The following is a 21,155-nucleotide window of genomic DNA, read 5'->3' on the forward strand; positions in this document are numbered from 1 at the left end:
GAGCGATAAACTGGTAATCAAGTTTCATTGGCATAAGCTGAAGAAATTGTAAGCCAAAACACAACTATTAATTCACGCTTTAATACGCAGCAACCACTTATGTACTACATCATCATAAAAGTTACCATCTCATTACTTTTATACACTGTACTTAAGTTAACAGTAAGTCAAACACCGCGAAATTTTTGTAGAACTACGTCGTGAAAATTTTGAGGGCGCCAAATTAAAATTTAGGGGGCGCCAAATTTTGTCAAAGTTGATAACGTAGGTAGCTAGATATAATATCTCCAGCTATAAGACTAGGCACAGACCACATATTGATAGCTAGAGATAACTCCTCTGAGAGATGACTCAGTAAAATAGTGAGAAGTCTACTGAGAATTTAACCCGTCACACTCGCGGTCACATGATGTTACGTGCAGGGACTAGACCACTGTCATACTTTTTGTTGATCGTGTTAGGCCTACTACTGTGTGGACAAAGTCACACCCAAGAGACAAAAGAGAAAGCTCCAGTGTTTATATACACTACTAGCAATGACCTAGTACAATCATTTCAGCTTGGGTCAGGTAATGAAACTCCTAACACTGAGCTGTATATATAGCTAGCTATATTAGCAACTACAGCTAGTGTTGTGTATGTGTGCGGTGTTCAGTGCTTTTAAGTATTAGCTACGTATGTCATCAACTCCGTGTGAACTGGTGAACCAGTGCTACGTACTGCCGCATCAGAAGGAGTTTGTGCCGGTGTGGAATCCCGGCAGGATGTCACTTGATGGCGTCACTTTATGTATAGCTATCAAGCTCCTGCTAAAGATTTGCACAGGGTTCAAACACTTGTACACTCTGGAACCTGGCTTTGATTTATGGGAATGTTAGACCCGGCTTACTAGATCAGTATTGATGGTCCAATTACTACTGCAGACATTGTGATGATGTGGCTGTACAGTATAGATGAAAGAAAAATAATCAAGTAGTCAATGAACTAGGTAGATACAAGATTGATGTGGCTACTAAGCAATTTAGTGAAGGTGTCACACTGTCACAAGGTAGCTAACAGAAAGTTTGTACTCTTCTCTGGCAGGCCTGTTTAAATCTAGACAACAATGAGGTGAGGAGTGGCTTTGGTGCTATCTAGTTCAGAGATCACAGCTTGGAGAGGTGGTGGAATTCTAGATTGGTGCTGGTGACATTCAAAGTATTACACAGAAATTGTGTCATGAAACTTTGTGTGTTTTCTTGTTATGCACCCACATATGCTGCCATGCAGGAGGAAAGAAAAAGATAGTAAAATTCTCTTTACCACCGGCAAGCTTCCTGCTGTTTGGTTGCTACCAGTTCTCACCTATACTGATTAATTGCAGGGTAATGTATCGGCTGGTCTCACACAGTGTTGATGGTTGTAGTTCCTTTTCTGTTTATCTTTGAAATCATTGTCCTTCTGTTGAAAGTCAGGTATAAAGTGCCTTGTGGAGTCTATTGGCTGGCCGGCTGTCTGTCTGGGGTATGCCAGCCTTGACTTTTCTTCCCATTAACAGCTCTGCAGGATTGTAATTGCACAAAGGCAGTGGTATGGATTGGTAGCTACGTAATGCCATAATCATATAGATCAGTGGTATATTTTAGTAACTTCACTCTCCTCTCTGCCAGACCATTGCTTTGCGGATAATGAGGGCTGCTTGTGATATGTTAGAGAGCATAACTGTTGGCAAACTCATGCATTGGAATCAAAATGTGGCCCATTGTCACTTATTAGCACTGAGGGAACACCATGGCAATAGAACACTGCCTTCAGGCTAGAGATCACTGTCTTTGAAGTGGTAGAGTTGAGCTTTATTACTTCTGGATACCTTGAAAGGTAAAAAGTATGTTGAGCTGAAACAAGTCAACTGCTATTGGCTGCCATTCTTGCTATTATTATTGTAGTATTATGGCACCAAGTGAAAATTTTTGTATCTACCTGTGGGTCATACAATCAGTACCAAAAATCCAAAACTACATGTGTGTGCTATTAGTTCAGATTTCACCTTGGCAAATGCTTAAGCGTTGATTAACCATTCCTATAAAATGTCTTGTATCAGTAGTAGACTTATAATTGGTGACTTAAGCCATCTTATAATTACTTATTGATCTGGAGGCTGCAGTCATTCTAGTTGCCATATTTAAGGTTTGCTTATCCATTCAATGACAGCAACAGAGAGCAAGAATGTGTGTATGGGGGCAGGCATACAGTGTGTGTGGGCGTGCATGCATGCAGTGTGTGTGTGTGGGCGTGCATGCATGCAGTGTGTGCGTGTGTGTATGTTCAGTGTGTGTGTGTGTATGTTCAGTGTGTGTGCATGCGTGCGTGCGTGCAGTGCGTGTGTGTGCAGTGTGTGTGTGTGTGTGCAGTGTGTGTGTGTGTGTGCAGTGTGTGTGTGTGTGTGCAGTGTGTGTGTGTGTGAAGCAATGTGAGGAAAGTTTCTTGGTCAAGGAAGCAGCAACAATGCCAAATTGGCATAACTGGACATCGAACCTGGAATCTTTTGATTAACAGGCCAGTGCTAATGTTGCATTCATTGATTGGCTAGCTACGTATGTTGTTGGGGAAGCAAATGCCCAACCGTTGTTGTCTCATTTAGCAGCGTTGGGATTGTTGTGAAACTTCAGGTTCCGCAACCACTCTGTGATACCTGGATAGTCCTCCAGCAGGTACCTAACCCTGCCTTTGCCTGCACAAGGCTCAAGTTCCTGAGTGATGCACAGGCATCCCAGTGCTGGTTCACTGGGTGGCAATAGCTGTGCTTTGCACGGCCGTTGTAGGCTTTGCTTTGTGCATGTATGTGCATGTCATTATCATGTTTGCTTACTGAGATTTACACATATTGTGATGATAGGTAGAATTGATTTTGTGAGCAATGGAGAGCTTGTTGGCCTTTTCATAAATCCTAAAGAGTATCCTGTTTACGTACCTTCATCGATTCCCATCTTTCCAGTAACTCTACTTACCTACACTGAGGTATGTATGCATAATAAAGTATACTCCTAATCTTGTGTGTTAACCTGACAGAACATCACCATGAATGTCACATGGACATCATTAGATCATAATATATTGGCTGATCCTGTCATGTCTATCCCAACAAGTTTTATGTTCCCAACTTGTCCCTATCGTAAGTGATATTGACAGCTACAGCTACATATGTGAATAACTCATGAATACCATCTCCTTTCTGTTATCTACCTTATTACCTACATAGAATATCTTCAGACCCAGCAATGAGCTACTATACAGTAGCTGTCAGTTGAGATATCTGAAAATTTGGTATCACAACACAAGATCTTTGATCACACAATGCCATACAGTCAAAAGCTAAAATAATAAATATCGTTGTAGTTATGCTTACACTATATATAAATCAGTAAACTTAAATAGTTTTATATGTACAGAGATGCATATGTAGTGACCAGCAGGATTCCTGAAGGGGTCTAATCCTAACAATTATTCATGCATTAAAAAATCATTCAGTGGCCTTAGACACTATCATTGGAATGTGTTAGGTTATGGTTTATGAATCAAATGCTATGCTTAAGTGGTGAACTACGTACTGTTACAATGTATTAATACAAGTTTTTGCATTTGCTTGACAATAAGTTCCAAGGAGCCAAAATCACTTCTTTTGTACAATTATAGCTCTTCAGCTTTAAAAGACTTGTCTATTACTTATTATAATCCTGGCACTTTAGGGATATTCATACTTTATCCATGCTACACTTTCCTTGGACAAACTGAAGTCAAATTTGTTATAAATGCTTATACTGCTGACAAGGAATATGAACAAATTGTGATTTTCATTGGTAAAAAATGTGGACCAGATTCACCAGAGAGATTTGTTGGTGCCACAGAATTTCCACATGATATACTCCCCACATTGTTTAATGATACTGAACCAGGTTGTTTTGTTGATACAAATCCTCCCACATTGAATCCTCCATCAACAGGTAAGTATTCATTACTGCTTGAATTCTTGTCATCATTATTACTTGTAGAGAGATCTAGCACATCTAGTGCTCCTGCAGCTGGTATAGTAGTTGCTGTCACAATTATTCCAAGTGTTGCACTAATGCTCATAGTATTGTTAGTAGTATTACTTATTGTGTGGTATCATCATCTGAAAGTAAAGGAAAGAATTGCAAATATTTCTATTGAAGCAATGGCAAGACAGTTTCAGTTTACTAATCCATTGTTTGATCGCGTGGAAGCACAACAACGTTCTGGTCCTCATGAAAAGGAATTCCCCTCAGAGAAGATCAAATTTGTTAGAGAGTTAGGTGAGGGAGCATTTGGACGGGTCTACCAGGGGATGGCAACAAATATAATTGAAGGAGAAAATTATACTATTGTGGCAGTGAAGCAGTTAAAGACAGATACTACTGCAGATAATAATAAACTTGGAGAATTTTTCAAAGGTACTGTGAGTAATCCATTATAAAATGGGACATCTTATTATAGCATTGTAAATTTTCGTGAACGCTGAGTCTTTTTGTATCAGCACATGCATATACATGTGCTTGCATTTCAACCAAAGTTTTGCATTTTTGTTTCTAATATTTTTACTGTACTGTAACTTGAGAGTAGCTGAATTGACTCCATTAATCACTGACAGGTTAGGAGAGATCTATTAACCCTCATCACAAGTCTACAAGATCAATGTTTGAAGTCGTAATTGAGAAAACTAGCCTGTAAATAGTCATGTGTCTCAAACAAGAATCCATCATTCCATGTCACACACATTGAAACTTATGTGCTAAGCCATATTATGTGTACATGTATACACACACACACACATATATATAATAGTTTTATATATTGATGTGACACTTTTATATTACTCTGATATAGAGGTGACATTCATGTCCAAACTGGATCATCCTAGAATAGTTGGACTATTAGGAGTGTGTACTATAACAGAACCATATTGTATGATATTTGAGTACATGGACCTTGGGGATCTCAACTCTTACCTTCGCTCTGCCATTGGTTTGGGCCCCGACTGTGATGAGTCAGAAAAGGAGACATGTTTCCTACAACTGAGTGACTTGTTACACATAGTGGAGCAGATTGCAGAAGGGATGGAGTACCTTAGTAACCAGGGTTTGGTACACAGGGACTTGGCTACAAGGAATTGTTTAGTTGCTACAGGACTGGAAATTAAGATAGCAGATTTTGGACTATCACGAGATATCAACTCCACTGACTACTACAGGTAATACTATAGTAGCTACACTTTTGAAACTGTATTTATGCAATTTGTATACCCTGTGTAGTATACTGAATGATATTCATGTGTTTATAGGTGATCAGTAGACACGGTGAAACTTGACACTCTTAATTACCTGTAGTTCATGAAATCTGAGGTTGTAGGCACTGGTTAAGTAAACACAAGAAAATGGTAATGCGGCTCTCTTTGGTCATTTACTTTAAAAATTTGATATGACTATTTCTGATGTTATTCATAAACACATTGTTTTACCACTAAGCATCTATCAGTACAGTACATGTTCAGGTAGCTACTGTATAGTCTCACTATGAACTTATACAATTATGCATATATACTGGTCCAATATATATTATATATATATATATGATATGAATCGCTATAGGGTACATGGACATGCAGTGTTACCCATCCGGTGGATGGCTCCTGAGTCCATCATGTATGGAAAGTTCACCATGGCAACTGATGTGTGGTCATTTGGTGTAGTAATGTGGGAGGTGTTCACATATGGACAACAACCTTATGTTGGGTTGACTAATGAAGAAGTGATCACCTTTATCACTACTAACAAGACACTGGAGCCACCTACTGGTTGTCCTCAACAGGTAGATACATAAACAAACAATGGAGTATGTATGTATGTACATATGATAATTTAGTAGTTGTAATACACCATGGCAGTAAGTCGTATGGGAGGGATATATTTATATAGTGATCATACTAGTTAGGTCAACTGACACCTGGGCTAATTTCTCATACAACAGAGATATCACCTAAAACACTTTGGTAATACAAAATAACCAATGACTGTTCTGTTAGAATGCTATATAATCGTTTCTGTTTCAATGAAAATAATGTTGTTCACTATGTGCTGTATAGCTATAAACAATGAGTAGCTATACCTATACATCAAATATTCCAGCATATTAAAAGTATAATAGTTTAGAGTGTTATGCCAGCATTATACTAGGTGTAATACTCCCTAATAGAGCAGTCAGTTGAAAATGCAAGCTGCTATAGAACACTGAAATGCATTGTATGTAGCTCGTTAGATTCTCTAATAGAACAGTCACTTTATAGTAAAAAACATAGCATTCACTGATTTTAAAGTTCAAAGTTTATCGTAAGAAATGTTAACCAAAGAATATCATGCAAGCATAATGAGAACACTGAAGAGCATAATAGGATGAAAGTTAGGAAAATTCCTGAAAGCATTTTGGGCAAAATTTTGAGCATATTTGATTCAAGCCTTACAAGGAAGCATCAAGTTTCTGTGCTTTTAGACACCACTGGGTAATTCTTGTCAAGCTTTAGGATAGTTATTCACAAGCAACCAACTATAGCAATATAGTAAAGTAATTTTTATCTTTGAGCTCCTGTAGAGACAAAAAGTTATGGTTTATTGAATAGTTGTGTGTGGTATTTTGTAGGTGATAAAGATAATGACACAGTGTTGGTCAGCAAGCCCCAGGAGTAGACCAAGCTTCTCAAAGTTACACATAAACATCCAACAATTATCATTAACATTGAAAGATGTCATCTACAATCCACCTGATTACCCACTGGTCACTTATGATGATGTTCTTATATGACTGACAGCTTCAACATTGTGTTATAACATTAATAAGTTTAACTGATGGTTTTGCAAATGATTGACTACTTTAACAATTGGTGATTGCTTAAGTGTAAACTTTGACTTTTACATTTTTATAATAACAGTACTACTTTGACTCTAATTTCATTTATTTATTTGTTTGTTTCTTACCATGAAGACTCTATCAACACAAAGATTTGCATTGATAGAAGGAAAAAGATATCGAGTGATATTAAATAATTTAAAAACAATTAAGTGATGGCTGACTGACCAGTTATGTTTTAAAGTACACTATTCCATAGTAATTCAATAGTGGAAAGCATGACGGAATATAGAAGAATAGCTTGTGGCATGCAGAAACATTGAGAGCATTTTCTAGTGATTATGAATGAATTCTATACATTGTGAAGGAGTTGATCAATGAATATAACATACAGATATACGTACATAAAATCAAGTGACATTGAATTCCTTTTGGATGTTTTATTAGAGAAGTTTACTGTTCATTTAACAGCCATTAAGTGTAGCTTACTGCAATATAAGTTGATCACCTTTCATTGGTTCTCAGAAGAGCTTAGCTCCCCCCATTATTCTTTATATACATTGCCTCAGTATGTTTAAGATAGCTAAACAAGTAGATGCTACAGGCTAGGTGTATAGTTATATTTAAAGCTAACTTGCTCACTGGTATGGAAGCTACAGTGTGTATATTGCTAGCTAATTGCATCTATACTTAGCTAGATACATCTGTATAGCGTATATGGAAGGAAGTTACATCATATATATTAATGTGCCAAGACTGCTGGCATGCAGGAGAATGCCACTTCATACTTCAGAGTAGTGTAGCTATCTACATCTGCAGCATTAGTATTTAGATACAGCTTTATAACTATTACTTCACTGTAAAAAATGAAGTGTGCTTTAAATTTGCACACAAAAAGTGTGCCCTGTGACACTGGCCAAAGTGTGCTATTTTGGGTGTCACAGAGCACACTTTTGTGTACAAAGCACACTTCATTTTTTAGGTGGGGACTATTCTACGGAACGGAACGGAACGGAACGGAACGGAATGATGGACTAAACCACGGAACGGAACGATTTCTAAAATTGAAGCTTGCAACTTACCATTGCTGAAACTTCCCTTATAAGTTAGCAGTGGCATCTCCAGTGGGTGATTAAACATAAGATAAAAAGAATTAACGGATCGATTGTGGGTTTTTGTTGGTTGTCATTAGTAACGAAGTATTATTGTGGGATGAGCTGTATCAGTGATGTTCATCCATACGGAAGGGAACTTTATGTGAGCTGTTTTTCTTATTTAGACTTTAGAAAACAGTCTGGGCCGGTCTTTCAAGTCATAAGTCAGTGTATAAATAAAGCAAGCAGGAAGATACTGGTAACAGGAAAGAGCCAGCTGAATTAAAACTTGAAGAATTTTGTGCAGTGTGTGAGGAGCAAATATTTTGGCAGACCGCAAGGAGGGTATATTCTGCAAACATCACTGAAGTGTATGCATGGAGTTATTTATATATTAACAGCTGGTGCAGTGGACTAATGCCGTATTCAATAGTGAGCTGATTTTATCTGTTGCACAATTCAAGGATGTGTCTGACTGCTAGCCTTGAATCAGGCTAAATGCCAAAACTCCAAGATCAGCCAAATCTCTATTATAAGCCGCATGTGAAACCATGCCTGTAGCCACCAGGCAAATGTGATTTGGACCAGGATGTGTGTGTAATTTCAATGTATCTAGTCAGACCTGAAATGGAACACTCACATTAATTACATACCACCTAAGAATCCTAGGATTTCTTAAGTGTAACATTTCACATGCTTCACTTCAAACAAAACAGGTTAAATTTGTTTGTCTATTTTCAAGTGATTCCCAGTCCAGCTGGTCCATGAAATTACAATGGGATCACATGTATTTGTTACAGTGCGGGCTGTCCTGTGTTGGATCTACTCTAGAGTTGAGATTTCAAGGTAGACTCACTGCCAATGTATTGACACTAGTACTGTTGTAGCATGTTTAAGTGGAGGACAAATGAAATAGTAATGCTAGATTATTTATGTATTTTTCATAATGAAATTGATATCCCATTTTGATTTGTACTTCCACTTTGCAACATATTCAAGAACAAGAAGCTACCACACTTAATCTCCAACCACTGTCATTAATTAACCAAGATCTCACTAGTCTGTAATTCACCCTACTGTAGTGATTTTATTGATTCATCTGTATGTTTTCTTCATTTTCCTTTGAAGTTGTACCAAGAGTTCATAATAAGGTGGAGTGTCTAACTTGAACGCATTCTCCAAACACCCTGCTTAAAGTAACACCTCGGCCTTATTTCAGAACAAAGGCTTTACCTTCTTCAGCAACACTAATCAACAGTTTTCTATCCCCCAGTAAAGGTGTTGATTTGATGAAAGGTGAACTTTACGCAGGGTGTTTGTACAGGCCATACTGAGAGTTAGACACTCTCTCCCATACAAATCAGTATTACGAACTCTTAGTTGTACAGTATAGGTAAACAAAGATAAGTTTCTCTCCCATCTTATTCTAGGATTTCTATTGACAAGGAAAATTCAATTATTTGTATACAGGCTCAAAATTGAGAAAATATAAAGAAAGTGAATTAATATTATACAGTCAGTTTGCTTTTGGATATTTAATGTCTCCAACCACAACAAAAATTCGATGAATCTATGCTTCTCATCACTGGTCGTCTGAACATTCTGAAAGTGATACCTCACTCAATCAACCATATAATCTGTTTATTAGACTGAATAAAGTCATGATTACCTAAACAATCAATTAATGTTTTATAATTATCCTATTCCATTTTCCTGGAGGTTCCACTGATAAAATGCAATTTCAGCAATGATAGCAGCTAGCCAAGCTGCAAGTTGATTCAGAAAGCATTCCATTCTGTAAAATAGACCCCATCCAGAATTCAACTCAGTACTCAGGCTGAGATATCTGACAATAGTCCACTACTCTGTTAATGAATCATTGATGTTCACACAATATAGCCTCCTTGAGGTATCTGAATGTTTGCTCCTCACACACTGCACAAAATTCCTTTAGATTCTGCTTAGACTGAGTTGATTCAGCTTGTCACCATACTTGTTTCCTTTGTAGTGTAGCTATACACATACTGATTTATGCCGATTAGAAAGGCTGGGCCTCAGACTGTACATTCTAAAGTCAAGTAAGTAAAAATAACTCACATACTAGTAAAAACAAGTCATGCATTAGTTCCCTACTTGATATATCCGAAGATGAACACACTGAGTCAGCTATTCCCACAATTAGTACTTCGTTACTAATGACAACCAACAAGAACCCACAATCGATCCTTAAATTCGTTTTATCTTTCTTGGGGTAACGTTTGATTACCTGCTGGAAGTGCCACTGATAACTTGTACAGCAATGGTAAGCTGCAAGCTTCAATCTGAGAAAGCATTCCGTTCCGCAGTTTAGCTAGTCCATCATTCCGTTCCGTTCCGTTCCGTTCCGTTCCGTAGAATAGTCCCCACCCATTTTTTACAGTGTTGATAGTAGCTGAGGAAAGGCAGGTAAAACTATTTTTTGGAGCTAGGGGTTGGACTGGAAGGATTTTAGCATTCCAATAATGTTAATCATATAATGCTACAATATATTGGTCAGCATTTTGCGGAACAAGAATCCGTGAGTATAATAGCGCGGATGTGTGGAGGCTTAAAAGCATAAATTCCACGACAGCTATAGATGGGTTCACGCGAACTGATTACTGATGTCTGGAAAACGTCTGAAATATAGCTAGTTTATACTTAATTCATGTCTAATCAGTGGGTGTAGTATAGTTAGCGGACGAATAATGCGAAGCAGTAAGCTATTATTGTGTATTTCACTGTTGCTGTGTGGAAGCAGTTACACTCAAGAGACTGAAGAGAATGCGCCATTGTTTATATACGCTACTAGCAACGACTTGGTACAGTCTTTTCAACTTGGATCAGGTATTGCTACTTGCTAATTATTACCTGTAGCTAGCTAGTTATTAGTAGCTATAGCTAGTTAACTATTTATTAGTAACTAACTAAGTAAAAATTCATGATTTGTTGCCGGTGACAGGAAGAATTGATATAGTGAGCAATGGAGAACTTGTCAGTTTGTTTGATAATCCAAAGGACAATCTTGTTCACATACCATCAGCAATTCCTATCGTTCCAGTAACTGTCTTGATCTATGTTGAGGTAGTGTTATATGCAGCTATACGTAACCAACTATGTGTATATGGTAGAATATTGCAGTGAAGTTCACATGGACATCACTAGATCATAATATATTGGCTGATCCTGTCATGTCTATTCCAACAAGTTTTACCTTCCCAACTTGTCCCTATCGTAAGTGATGTAGTCATGCAACTATGTAATGTTTGTATCTGCATACAGTTATGTTTTACACTTGATCATTCCTGTGTTACCATACACTTGTCACAACTGAGTTGAACCTCTATAATTTTGTAATTCATATAGCCTTATTACTAAATCTGTAAGCATAATCAGTTACATGCAATAGTACCGATCTGTGTTTGAGAATCTATAGAACATGTAATAAGTTTACAGCTTTTGTACAGCATATGTATTAGCTACCATCTATGAGGTATTTTTCAAGGTATGTAATTCTCTCAAACGCTCACTTTCCATCACTTTTGCAATTTTATTTTCATGAATGGAATTGCCTCAGTATATTGGGATGCCTGGATTTTTAATGTTTTTAGACTATTTTCATAATTAAAATTTCATGAAAGACATCCTATTTGTGAAATTCACAAAATTTACATCCCTTGAAAAATACTGCACATTAGCTATCATGTTGTATACTCTACAGTGTTATTCTAAGACTGTTAGCGGTGGGGGAGAACCCCCCTAAAATCTCAGACTCACCCCCTAAAATTGTGAGTGATAACCACACTGTATACTGATTTTAATATGGCACACAAAACTGTCAAAAATACTTTCAGATTTAGTCTCAGAAGTCTATTATGTCCAGGTTAAAATTTGCATACACAACTTCAATGCTCTATATGTGACCGAATATTGGAAAATCACCCATATGGGTGCATTTGACACCTAAAAATATTTAATGATCAAACAACAAAATTTATAGTGCAAATCTACTTGTTAATGGTTGTAAGCCATTCTCAATACCTTAAATTACAATTATTGAAATATTTTTAAAACTGTGTCCTGTTCTTATTAGCAACCCACTAAACATGAAAACTCTAATTATTTCATGCATGCCCATATGGGTGGTTTTCCAAAATTCAGTCACATATATCGTAATTTTCTAGGTCAAGTATGCATGACTCTCAAAAGTAGGCCTAAATTTACCCTAGTTGTTTCTTAAATTAAGGTCGTCGGTTTTCAAAGCAGCACACTCGATCAACTGAAAAATCTTTAAAAGTTTCTAAACCAGTTTACCCTTAAATAGCATGCACAACCAGCAAAAATACCCTCGGGTTTAATCTCAGAAAACTTGATCTAATGATCTTAAAATAGTCCTTACAATTGTTTTGAGAATGGCACTACATGTGCACTGATGCATGAAACTCTAGTATTCTACCAATCATAGGATCTGGCTTCACCCAATCACAGGTTGTAAACTTGAATATGTGTAGCCAGCTACTATATGGACTTTCACCTGGTCATCCCCCAAATTCCTGATTCCCTAGAATAAACACTGATAGCTACTCTAGCAATTATTTCAATTATATTCATAAGTGTGGGTTTGCTGTCTGGACTCTATAATACTTGATGACTTGTGATCAGTCAATCAATAACTTTTATCTGTGACAGTAAACAACCTAAAACAATTTTACAGCTCATTTGTGCTACTTAATAAATGTCATAGTGAGCTCATAGCTTTGAGGAGCTATACTCAGTGGTAATCTAGTTATATATAGCTAGTTTATGTTTGCTCTCTTGACAATTTATCATAGCCATAACTATGTACTTTAGTAACATGCACTTAATTAAATCATCCATTATATAGCTCTTAAACCCTTCCACTGCATTTAGAAATTGATGATCAAGATACTCTATTAGAGCAGTCAAGTTACTACTAAGCCCTTGCAGTTATAGATTGATTGTTTTATATTAGATTTACTAAAATTCAATGTCAAAGCTTCTAGAGGCATGTCCTCAGACACCTTGACCGTTCCTCCAAAAACAGGGCATGTCACCACAGACTACACACCATTACATAACAGATGATATTTTAGTACTAGATAGCTATTTGCGTTTTGTTAGTTGTATTATAAAACTTTAATAAGGGCTCCATAGCATATAGTATACTAACATACAACGTTGTGTCATAAAAGTTGTAAACAACAGGCAAATTTTATGTGCTCACAGTGACCTCTACATGCCCTATTATTACAAGAACTGTCACATTGTATTCCTTATCTACAACAGTAAGTTTCATTTACAATCCTAGATCCACCAATAACGTGGCTTGTATTCTATGACAATGTTCGCTAAGTTCTAGTATTATACATTTCACAATTGCATCCTACTGACATTTTATTTATTTATTAAGGCTTTACAGCACAAGTGCTGAAAGTCTGTAGGACACCTGGTCCTACAGCCTGTTTAAAGTTGTTACCGAAAGTGTGTTTGAAAAGGTGGAGAAAGGAGAAAAAATCCATGACTGTACCTAGGCAGCCTTGAACCTGCAGCCATCCAATTAATGCATTGTAAAGCAGCCAAAATTATATTTTAAATATACTTTTCTTCAGGCTATATAGATAAATGGAATATTTTTTGCATCACAAAAAGCTGAATACATGTTCTAGACACAATTAAGTGAGAACAAATATTAATACAGTGTTGATTCACACTATTTTGGTGCATTATTATGATACTGAGCATGGTAAAGGGGACCATGGGAAATGAAATTTTTAAAAAAAATTTCCATTCAGTGGTGGATCTAAGGGGGGGCATGTGTGCCCCCCCTCCCCTCCCCACACACACACACACACACACACACACACACACACACACACACACACACACACACACACACACACACACACACACACACACACACACACACACACACACACACACACACACACACACACACACACACACACACACACACACACACACACACACACACAAATACAATATCCAGATACCGCCACATAGAACACTATTCAGAATCCTCCATAGTTGCTGCATGAGTATAAAAAACTTGCATCTGCATATAGCACTATCCCATGCATGGGCACACTTTGAGAATATTTTGCAAATGAAATGCACATAGTCCGTAAATTGCAGCTACAGCTAGTTGAGCTGCTGATGAGTGTTCCTATAGCTATACAACTCTTGATTAATATAGAAAGCAGTATACACCCTGTATAAGTGCATTTCATTAAAACTTTTAGTCCTGAAACATATAAAATAGCTTTAGCTCCCCAGGCCCCTGCTTCATAATATACCTGCTATCCTAGTGCACCCCCACCCCTTGCCAAACCCTGTCATTGTGTAAATAGACCTGTTACTACACTTTGTGTCAAACTCAGGTATCTAGATGTTATAATTATTTGTGATGCTGTCTCTTTAGGGATATTTATACTGTTCCCTTGTTACACTGCCTTAACACATACTGTAGCTAAGCTTGTCATAAATGCTTATGCTACTGACAAGGAATATGAACCAATTGTGCTTTATATTGGCAAACAATGTGGACCAGACTCACCAGAGAGATTTGTTGGTGCTACAGAATTCCCACATGACGTTCTCCCCATGTTATTTAATGGTAGTACACCAGGTTGTTTTAATGATACAAATCCTCCCACACTGAATCCTTTACAAATTGGTGAGTATTTTATTACTGCCTGAATGCCTGACTTGTTTTATCATCTTTGTTTGTACAAACACAGAGACATCTAGCACATCTAGATCTCCTGGTCTTGTAATCGTTATCACAATTATTCCAAGTGCTGCACTGATACTCATAGTAGTGTTAGTAGTATTACTTGCTGTGTGGTATCATCACCTGAGAGTAAAGGAAAGAATTGCAAATATTTCTATTGAAGCAATGGCAAGACAGTTTCAGTTTACTAATCCATTGTTTGATCGTGTGGAAACACAACAACGTTCTGGTCCTCATGAGAAAGAATTCCCTTCAGAGAATATCAAATTTGTTAGAGAGTTAGGTGAGGGGGCATTTGGACGGGTCTACCAGGGGATAGCTACAAACATAATTGAAGGAGAAGATTATACTATTGTGGCAGTGAAGCAGTTGAAAACAGACACTACTATGGATGATAATATTGTTGGGGTGGAGTTTTTCAAAGGTCAGTATATATACATAAATAGTATGAATTCCTAATATTAATGCTATTGATGTTGGCTTGCACATTGATTTTAATCATCAATGCCCGTATGTTCATAAGTTTTCTGTGTTTGAAGTCAACTCGTATACTAATGATTTGAATCATGTGAGGAATTGTATGTATATAGACTCCATGCAGCAGCTATCTCAAAGATATTGTGCAAACCTACAGTAAGGTCTGTATACAAGTACACAAAAATTGGAATTTTCAACTAGAGTATAGGGACCATAGAACATCGATAAAAAGTACTGAAACAAACTGGAGTAGTGCACGATATTAAATCACAGTAAAACAATAAGAAGTGTTATATCCCTACTGTGCTCAATGGAAATGCACATTATAAAATTTGCATCTTAAGATAATAGCCTACTTTTTACAGATGTGCTGTTATTTAATTCAAATAGCTACCTGTTCGTAGTATATTATGTGACATATGTATCTTAAATTGTAATACTGTATAGTGGGTTAATTTCATGGCTAAAATTCTTTGACTATTTAAAATTTCATGCAAGGGGAAAATTTTCATTAAAACAAATGCCATTTTGATCAAGTTCTGGATTTCAAGTGGGAAAATTTTTTACAGATAGCTGCCAATTTGCAAAATCACAAAAATTTCTCCCTTGAATACAGCACTCTGCTTTGTTAGACTCTCTCTGGGATGATTGTATGGTCCAGGTTGCAATTATTTGGCCGTTGCTATTGACACTGGCTGGTAAATGACAATAATGCCAATGATTGACTATTTTACTGACAGTGTCACCAACACCACTGCACACAAAAATTATTAACATTGAAGAGCTCAATCAATATATATCCCAATACTTATTATTAAGCATGATGTTCCTTACTGTCTGTATGAAGGAACACTTTTATGATTTCACGGTATGGTAGTTTTACCCTTTCCACAGTCCAGCTAACTGTTAATTCACCTCTTCATATAGCTAGTGGACATTTTGTTCTTCACCACACATAAGGTTCAGCTCAACTCTTTGGCATTATTGCATAGTTCATGGGTGATACTGGTTGCCATCAGCCATGCCACTGGTTCTTGTATTATTGTTAAAATGTGTCTGGCAAATAAAAATTTTGAGGGTGTACTATACAATAATATTGTACAGGCAATGCAGTGATACTTAGTACTGTAACTGCATACACTGACTGCTATTGTTAAGTTAATATTGTTCCTATAGAGGTGTCATTCATGTCCAAACTGGATCATCCTAGAATAGTTGGACTACTAGGAGTGTGTACTATAACAGAACCATGTTGTATGATATTTGAGTACATGGACCTTGGGGATCTCAACTCTTACCTCCGCTCTGCCATTGGTTTGGGCCCCGACTGTGATGAGTCAGAAAAGGAGACATGTTTCCTACAACATAGTGGAGCAGATTGCAGAAGGGATGGAGTACCTTAGTAACCAGGGTTTGGTACACAGGGACTTGGCTACAAGGAATTGTTTAGTTGCCACAGGACTGGAAATTAAGATTGCAGATTTTGGACTATCACGAGATATCAACTCCACTGACTATTACAGGTAATACTAGCTACATTTCAAAAGTGTATTCATGAAACTTGTAAGACTATACATACCCTGTGAACTGTATTAATGTTATTCATGTGTTTATAGTCAAAGTGTAAATTTAATGAACATGAACAGTGAGTAATTGACACTCATAAATATCATTGTATAGTTTCTGATGTTGTAGACACTTGTCTAAATAAACACTAGTAAATGATAAGTAGATGTGTATGCTGTTAACAGTGTCTCACTGTTGTCTTGCTTATGAGTATAATTTTACCTGTACAGAGTTCATGGACGTGCAGTGTTACCCATCCGGTGGATGGCTCCTGAGTCCATTATGTATGGCAAATTCACCATGGCAACTGATGTGTGGTCCTTTGGTGTAGTAATGTGGGAGGTGTTCACATATGGACAACAACCTTATGTTGGGTTGACTAATGAAGAAGTGATCACCTTTATCACTACTAACAAGACACTGGAGCCACCTACTGGTTGTCCTCAACAGGTATGCAGACTAGTATAAAATATAATATGTAAGTAGAATACTCACAAATAATAGGGTTTGTCTGCTTCAGACTAGGAAGGGTATATATATATACAAAGCAAGTCAAAGGTTGAGAATGAAACTTTCAAATAGAACAGTATATACCTTGGCTAAATCAAATCTTTTCTTTAGCCAACTTCCATTGTAATGACAGAGACGTGTATAGTGGAACACTCAACAATAATTTTGCAAAAAGCATCTGAATGTTACAGTGGGATATTCATGAGCTGTTATTGTCTGACAAACCCACACATAACTCATGAAACAGGAAAACAGGTACAATTTCCAGGGTTCAAGGTCTAACAATACTTATGCTATGGATACGGTATGGGATTCATAAGCCCAGTTAGAGCCAAGACTATAGCACATCAGTACAGTGAGGGCGCTACTATAATTTTAAATTCTGTAGATACGTACCACAATGTACTGTACTCTCATATAGATTTTATTTACACTAACTTCAAAATAGTTATCTATAGCTCTTCTTCCTCTTGCAGTAACATTGACAAAGCAGCTGAATCTCTAGTGCCATTCATGTTTATCTTACTCAATCACTGCTTGTACCTATTCTATGATTTTGTTATTACGCTGCATGCCTGAAGGCAAACAATTAAGCTAGTTGTTCTATTATCTCTTCTTAATAGTGATGGCGGTATTGAGAACACTAAGAATCAATACAGTATAAATGAATTTATTGTGTTTGGTATTATGCTATTGTGTACATATAATGGTCAAAGAGGTAAGTAAAAACTAGAATATTAATATTTGACAGAAAAACTACACTGAGTATTGTCAATTAAACTTGCACTAATCAAATGTTCTGGAATCGCTCACTTCTAATGTTTATATGTTATACTCAGTGTTGGGCAAGTTACTTTTTACATGTAACTAGTTACATATTACTTGCAACTGAACTATTTAGTTACAGTTACATATTACTCATAAAATAAAGTAACTATAATAATATTACATATTATATTACTTTGTGTCCACAGCCTTAAGCTGTCACGTGTAAAACTACCACCTTATCACGTGACATGATTGCGTTGTTGGACAATGTGCGGATCTTGGATATAAGCAAGAAGCTGGTGAATAAGCTTCATTCAGTAGGCTTCATTATTTTGTTGTGGCTAGGCGTTACTCAGTGGATTACTAACGAGATTAATAACTTCGTTACTTGTAGTAATAATATTATGTAATATTAGATTTGTTACAGTAACTGTATTACTTAGGTAACGCGTTACATTTGTAAGTAAAGTAACTTGAGTTGTCTTACCTGTTTTATAGCGTATTTTGTTATATTACTTAGTTACCACAAAAGTAATAATATTATGTAACGCGTTACTCCCAACACTCAGTATACTAACAGTATCCTGCAATTACTTTTGGTATTGCAATAATTATATTGCGAATCATCACAGTACCATTTGGTGTGTAGCTATTAGCAAGAGTACATAATATAAATTGGAGGGAGAGTGTCTAACTAGGACACCTTCAGTCAAAATCACTGAGTAATATAAAGCATCCACACATATAAAAAGCTTTACGTTATCCAACACCTATCAACAGTACTCAACACCTATCAACAGTACTCAACACCTATCAACAGTACTCAACACCTATCAACAGTACTCAACACCTATCAGCAGATCTCTATCATCAGTAGAAGTGTTAATTTGTTCAAAGATCATCGTCTATTCAATAATATGCAGTGATTTTGTACAGGCTTAGACACTCTCCCTCCCTATTTATATTATGTACTCTTGGTATTAACGAGTGTGATTTAGCCCATGCCAGTCAAACCCTAGCTTCTTTGACATTCACAGGGATGGCTCCAGGGGATTTCTGAGGTTTTTGGAAACCGGTCAAGTGTATTCAAGCAGTTGAAATATTTGTTTTTTTTGCATTGATTCGCAAAGGCACAAGATGTTCAATTTGAGATACTCTAACAGAGCAGTCAATAAGTCTAATAAAGCAGTCACAGTATTCAGAGAAGCAGTGTAGGTAATCTATGCGGAGGACAGTTATTCTCAGCAGGCAGTTACCTTTTTGGGACTTCACCAAAAGTCTATGCTTCTGATCAGAAACCAGTTACCAAATATCCTGGAGCTGCCTATGATTCATGTATACTCTTGATTATCATCAGCTATACATAGTATACGCTGTTGTATAAGATGGTATATACCACTTTGTGACATAGGCGGATCTAGGAGGCATTGTCAGGGGGGGCCAAGGAGTTTAAGTGTACAACAGTGTTTACTGAGTAAAGTTATGCAACTGAATATAACTTGTGTACTAGAATTCCTCTTAGTGGAATAACCACTAAGAGGAATTCTAGTACACAAGTTATATTCAGTTGTATAACTTTATTCAGTATAGCTGGATGAATGATAGACATACAGTTTTAAGACTGTAGTTAGAGAAATTTTTTTTTTTTTAATTAGACCTCCTAGATTTGAATTTGGGAGCATTTTTGATAACATTTAGCTAATAAAGTGTATACTTGCAATGCATATAAAGATTAGTTAGCCTATCTGAGATAAAACCTGTTTGATGGTAAAGTGTACTAAATCAAAAATAAGGTGTAGTTAGTATTGTTATGACATTAGAATTGTGACTGTTCTATTAGAGCAGTGACTGCTCTATTAGAGTATCTCAATCTTAGCACAAATATTCAAACTTATTTGCCTCACTATATTTACAATGTACAGACAGTATAACTCTGTAAAGTACATTTTATAACTGTTGTCTTCTATTTGCCTATTGGCTTTCTATACTTCTGTACACAGTGTGAATGCATGATTCCAGTTTCTGGTATCAATATAGTACTGAATCCAGGGGGGGCAATAAAAAGGTCAGGGGGAGCACAGCACCCCTTGGCCCCCCCTCAGATCTGCCTATACTTCGTGGGCCCTAGTGTGAGTGCGTATATTTCAGGCAAATTATAAGTGCCCGTGTTACAACTACTACTTAATTTATGCTTTATATATAGGTGATAAAGATAATGACACAGTGTTGGTCAGCAAGCTCCAGGAGTAGACCAAACTTCTCAAAGTTACACATCAACATCCAACTATTATCATTAACATTGAAAGATGTCACCTACAATCCACCTGATTACCCACTGGTGACTTATAAGGAAGTTCTCATTTAAGTGATATTCAGTAAATATATTTTAATAATTCAATGAAATAAGTATATAATGTTTACAATAGATGTGCAGATATGTTAATACGTAAGTACCATAACACTTATATTTTCTGTTTTTGATTGGTTACTCTATATATAGCAAACTGTACGTGCATAATGTAAATACTTTTTTTGTAATACATATTGATGTAGTGATAGCTACAAATTCTTTACTGTCAATCAATTGGAAGTCATCCATCCTTATAAAATCATTGTCTATAATTATTAATTAAAGTTTTCTGTTGTCCTCAATCACTCTTCTAACAATCAGTGAGAAGTGGTCAAAAATAAGACTTGTAAAATTTATTGATACTCAAACTACTCTAATAGAACATCCAATGTAAAGAAAAAGAGACCCTAGCTGTGCATGTGAGCTGAAACTGACCCTCCCCTTCTTCGCTTGCAACTACATGTACAAAGATCCTGATGTCATTTTACACAATTCATTACCAGGCAGCTAGTGCTTTTGAAAGATCAGAATTAAAATAATTTTTTTGGTGAGTACTTTCGTGTTAGCTGCTAATTTAATGCATGGGTTGAAATATTTTATTTGCAACTAATATATATAGATAACACTACAAATTAAGTATATTTATATAGAAGGGCTACAACATAATCATAATTATCGCATTTAACAATCTTTGAAAACATCACTT

General features: G+C 36.5%; 2 protein-coding genes across 4 annotated transcripts; both read left to right on the plus strand.

The window, feature by feature from the left end:
* Positions 1–228: 228 nt before the first annotated feature.
* LOC136256205 (muscle, skeletal receptor tyrosine-protein kinase-like) lies at positions 229–7,053 on the plus strand. Of its 2 annotated transcripts, none has more exons than XM_066049145.1 (8): positions 229–569; positions 2,876–2,997; positions 3,049–3,151; positions 3,726–3,980; positions 4,029–4,448; positions 4,882–5,245; positions 5,643–5,862; positions 6,688–7,053. In XM_066049145.1, exons 1-8 carry the CDS (start codon positions 407–409, stop codon positions 6,847–6,849), a joined length of 1,809 nt encoding a protein of 602 aa, XP_065905217.1. In that variant the 5' UTR covers positions 229–406; the 3' UTR covers positions 6,850–7,053. The 2 variants fall into 2 exon arrangements, with proteins under 2 accessions (XP_065905217.1, XP_065905218.1); XM_066049146.1 differs by having other exon boundaries at positions 510–569; positions 2,880–2,997; positions 6,688–7,052.
* Positions 7,054–10,423: 3,370 nt separating this feature from the next.
* Positions 10,424–20,678, plus strand: LOC136256206 (muscle, skeletal receptor tyrosine-protein kinase-like). Of its 2 annotated transcripts, none has more exons than XM_066049147.1 (8): positions 10,424–10,853; positions 10,969–11,090; positions 11,138–11,240; positions 14,467–14,721; positions 14,786–15,202; positions 16,432–16,778; positions 17,052–17,271; positions 20,303–20,678. In XM_066049147.1, exons 1-6 carry the CDS (start codon positions 10,715–10,717, stop codon positions 16,656–16,658), a joined length of 1,263 nt encoding a protein of 420 aa, XP_065905219.1. In that variant the 5' UTR covers positions 10,424–10,714; the 3' UTR covers positions 16,659–16,778; positions 17,052–17,271; positions 20,303–20,678. The 2 variants fall into 2 exon arrangements, with proteins under 2 accessions (XP_065905219.1, XP_065905220.1); XM_066049148.1 differs by having other exon boundaries at positions 14,515–14,721.
* Positions 20,679–21,155: the final 477 nt, after the last annotated feature.

Source organism: Dysidea avara, chromosome 5 (genome assembly GCF_963678975.1).
Source record: "Dysidea avara chromosome 5, odDysAvar1.4, whole genome shotgun sequence".
NCBI classification, from domain to species: Eukaryota; Metazoa; Porifera; class Demospongiae; order Dictyoceratida; family Dysideidae; genus Dysidea; species Dysidea avara.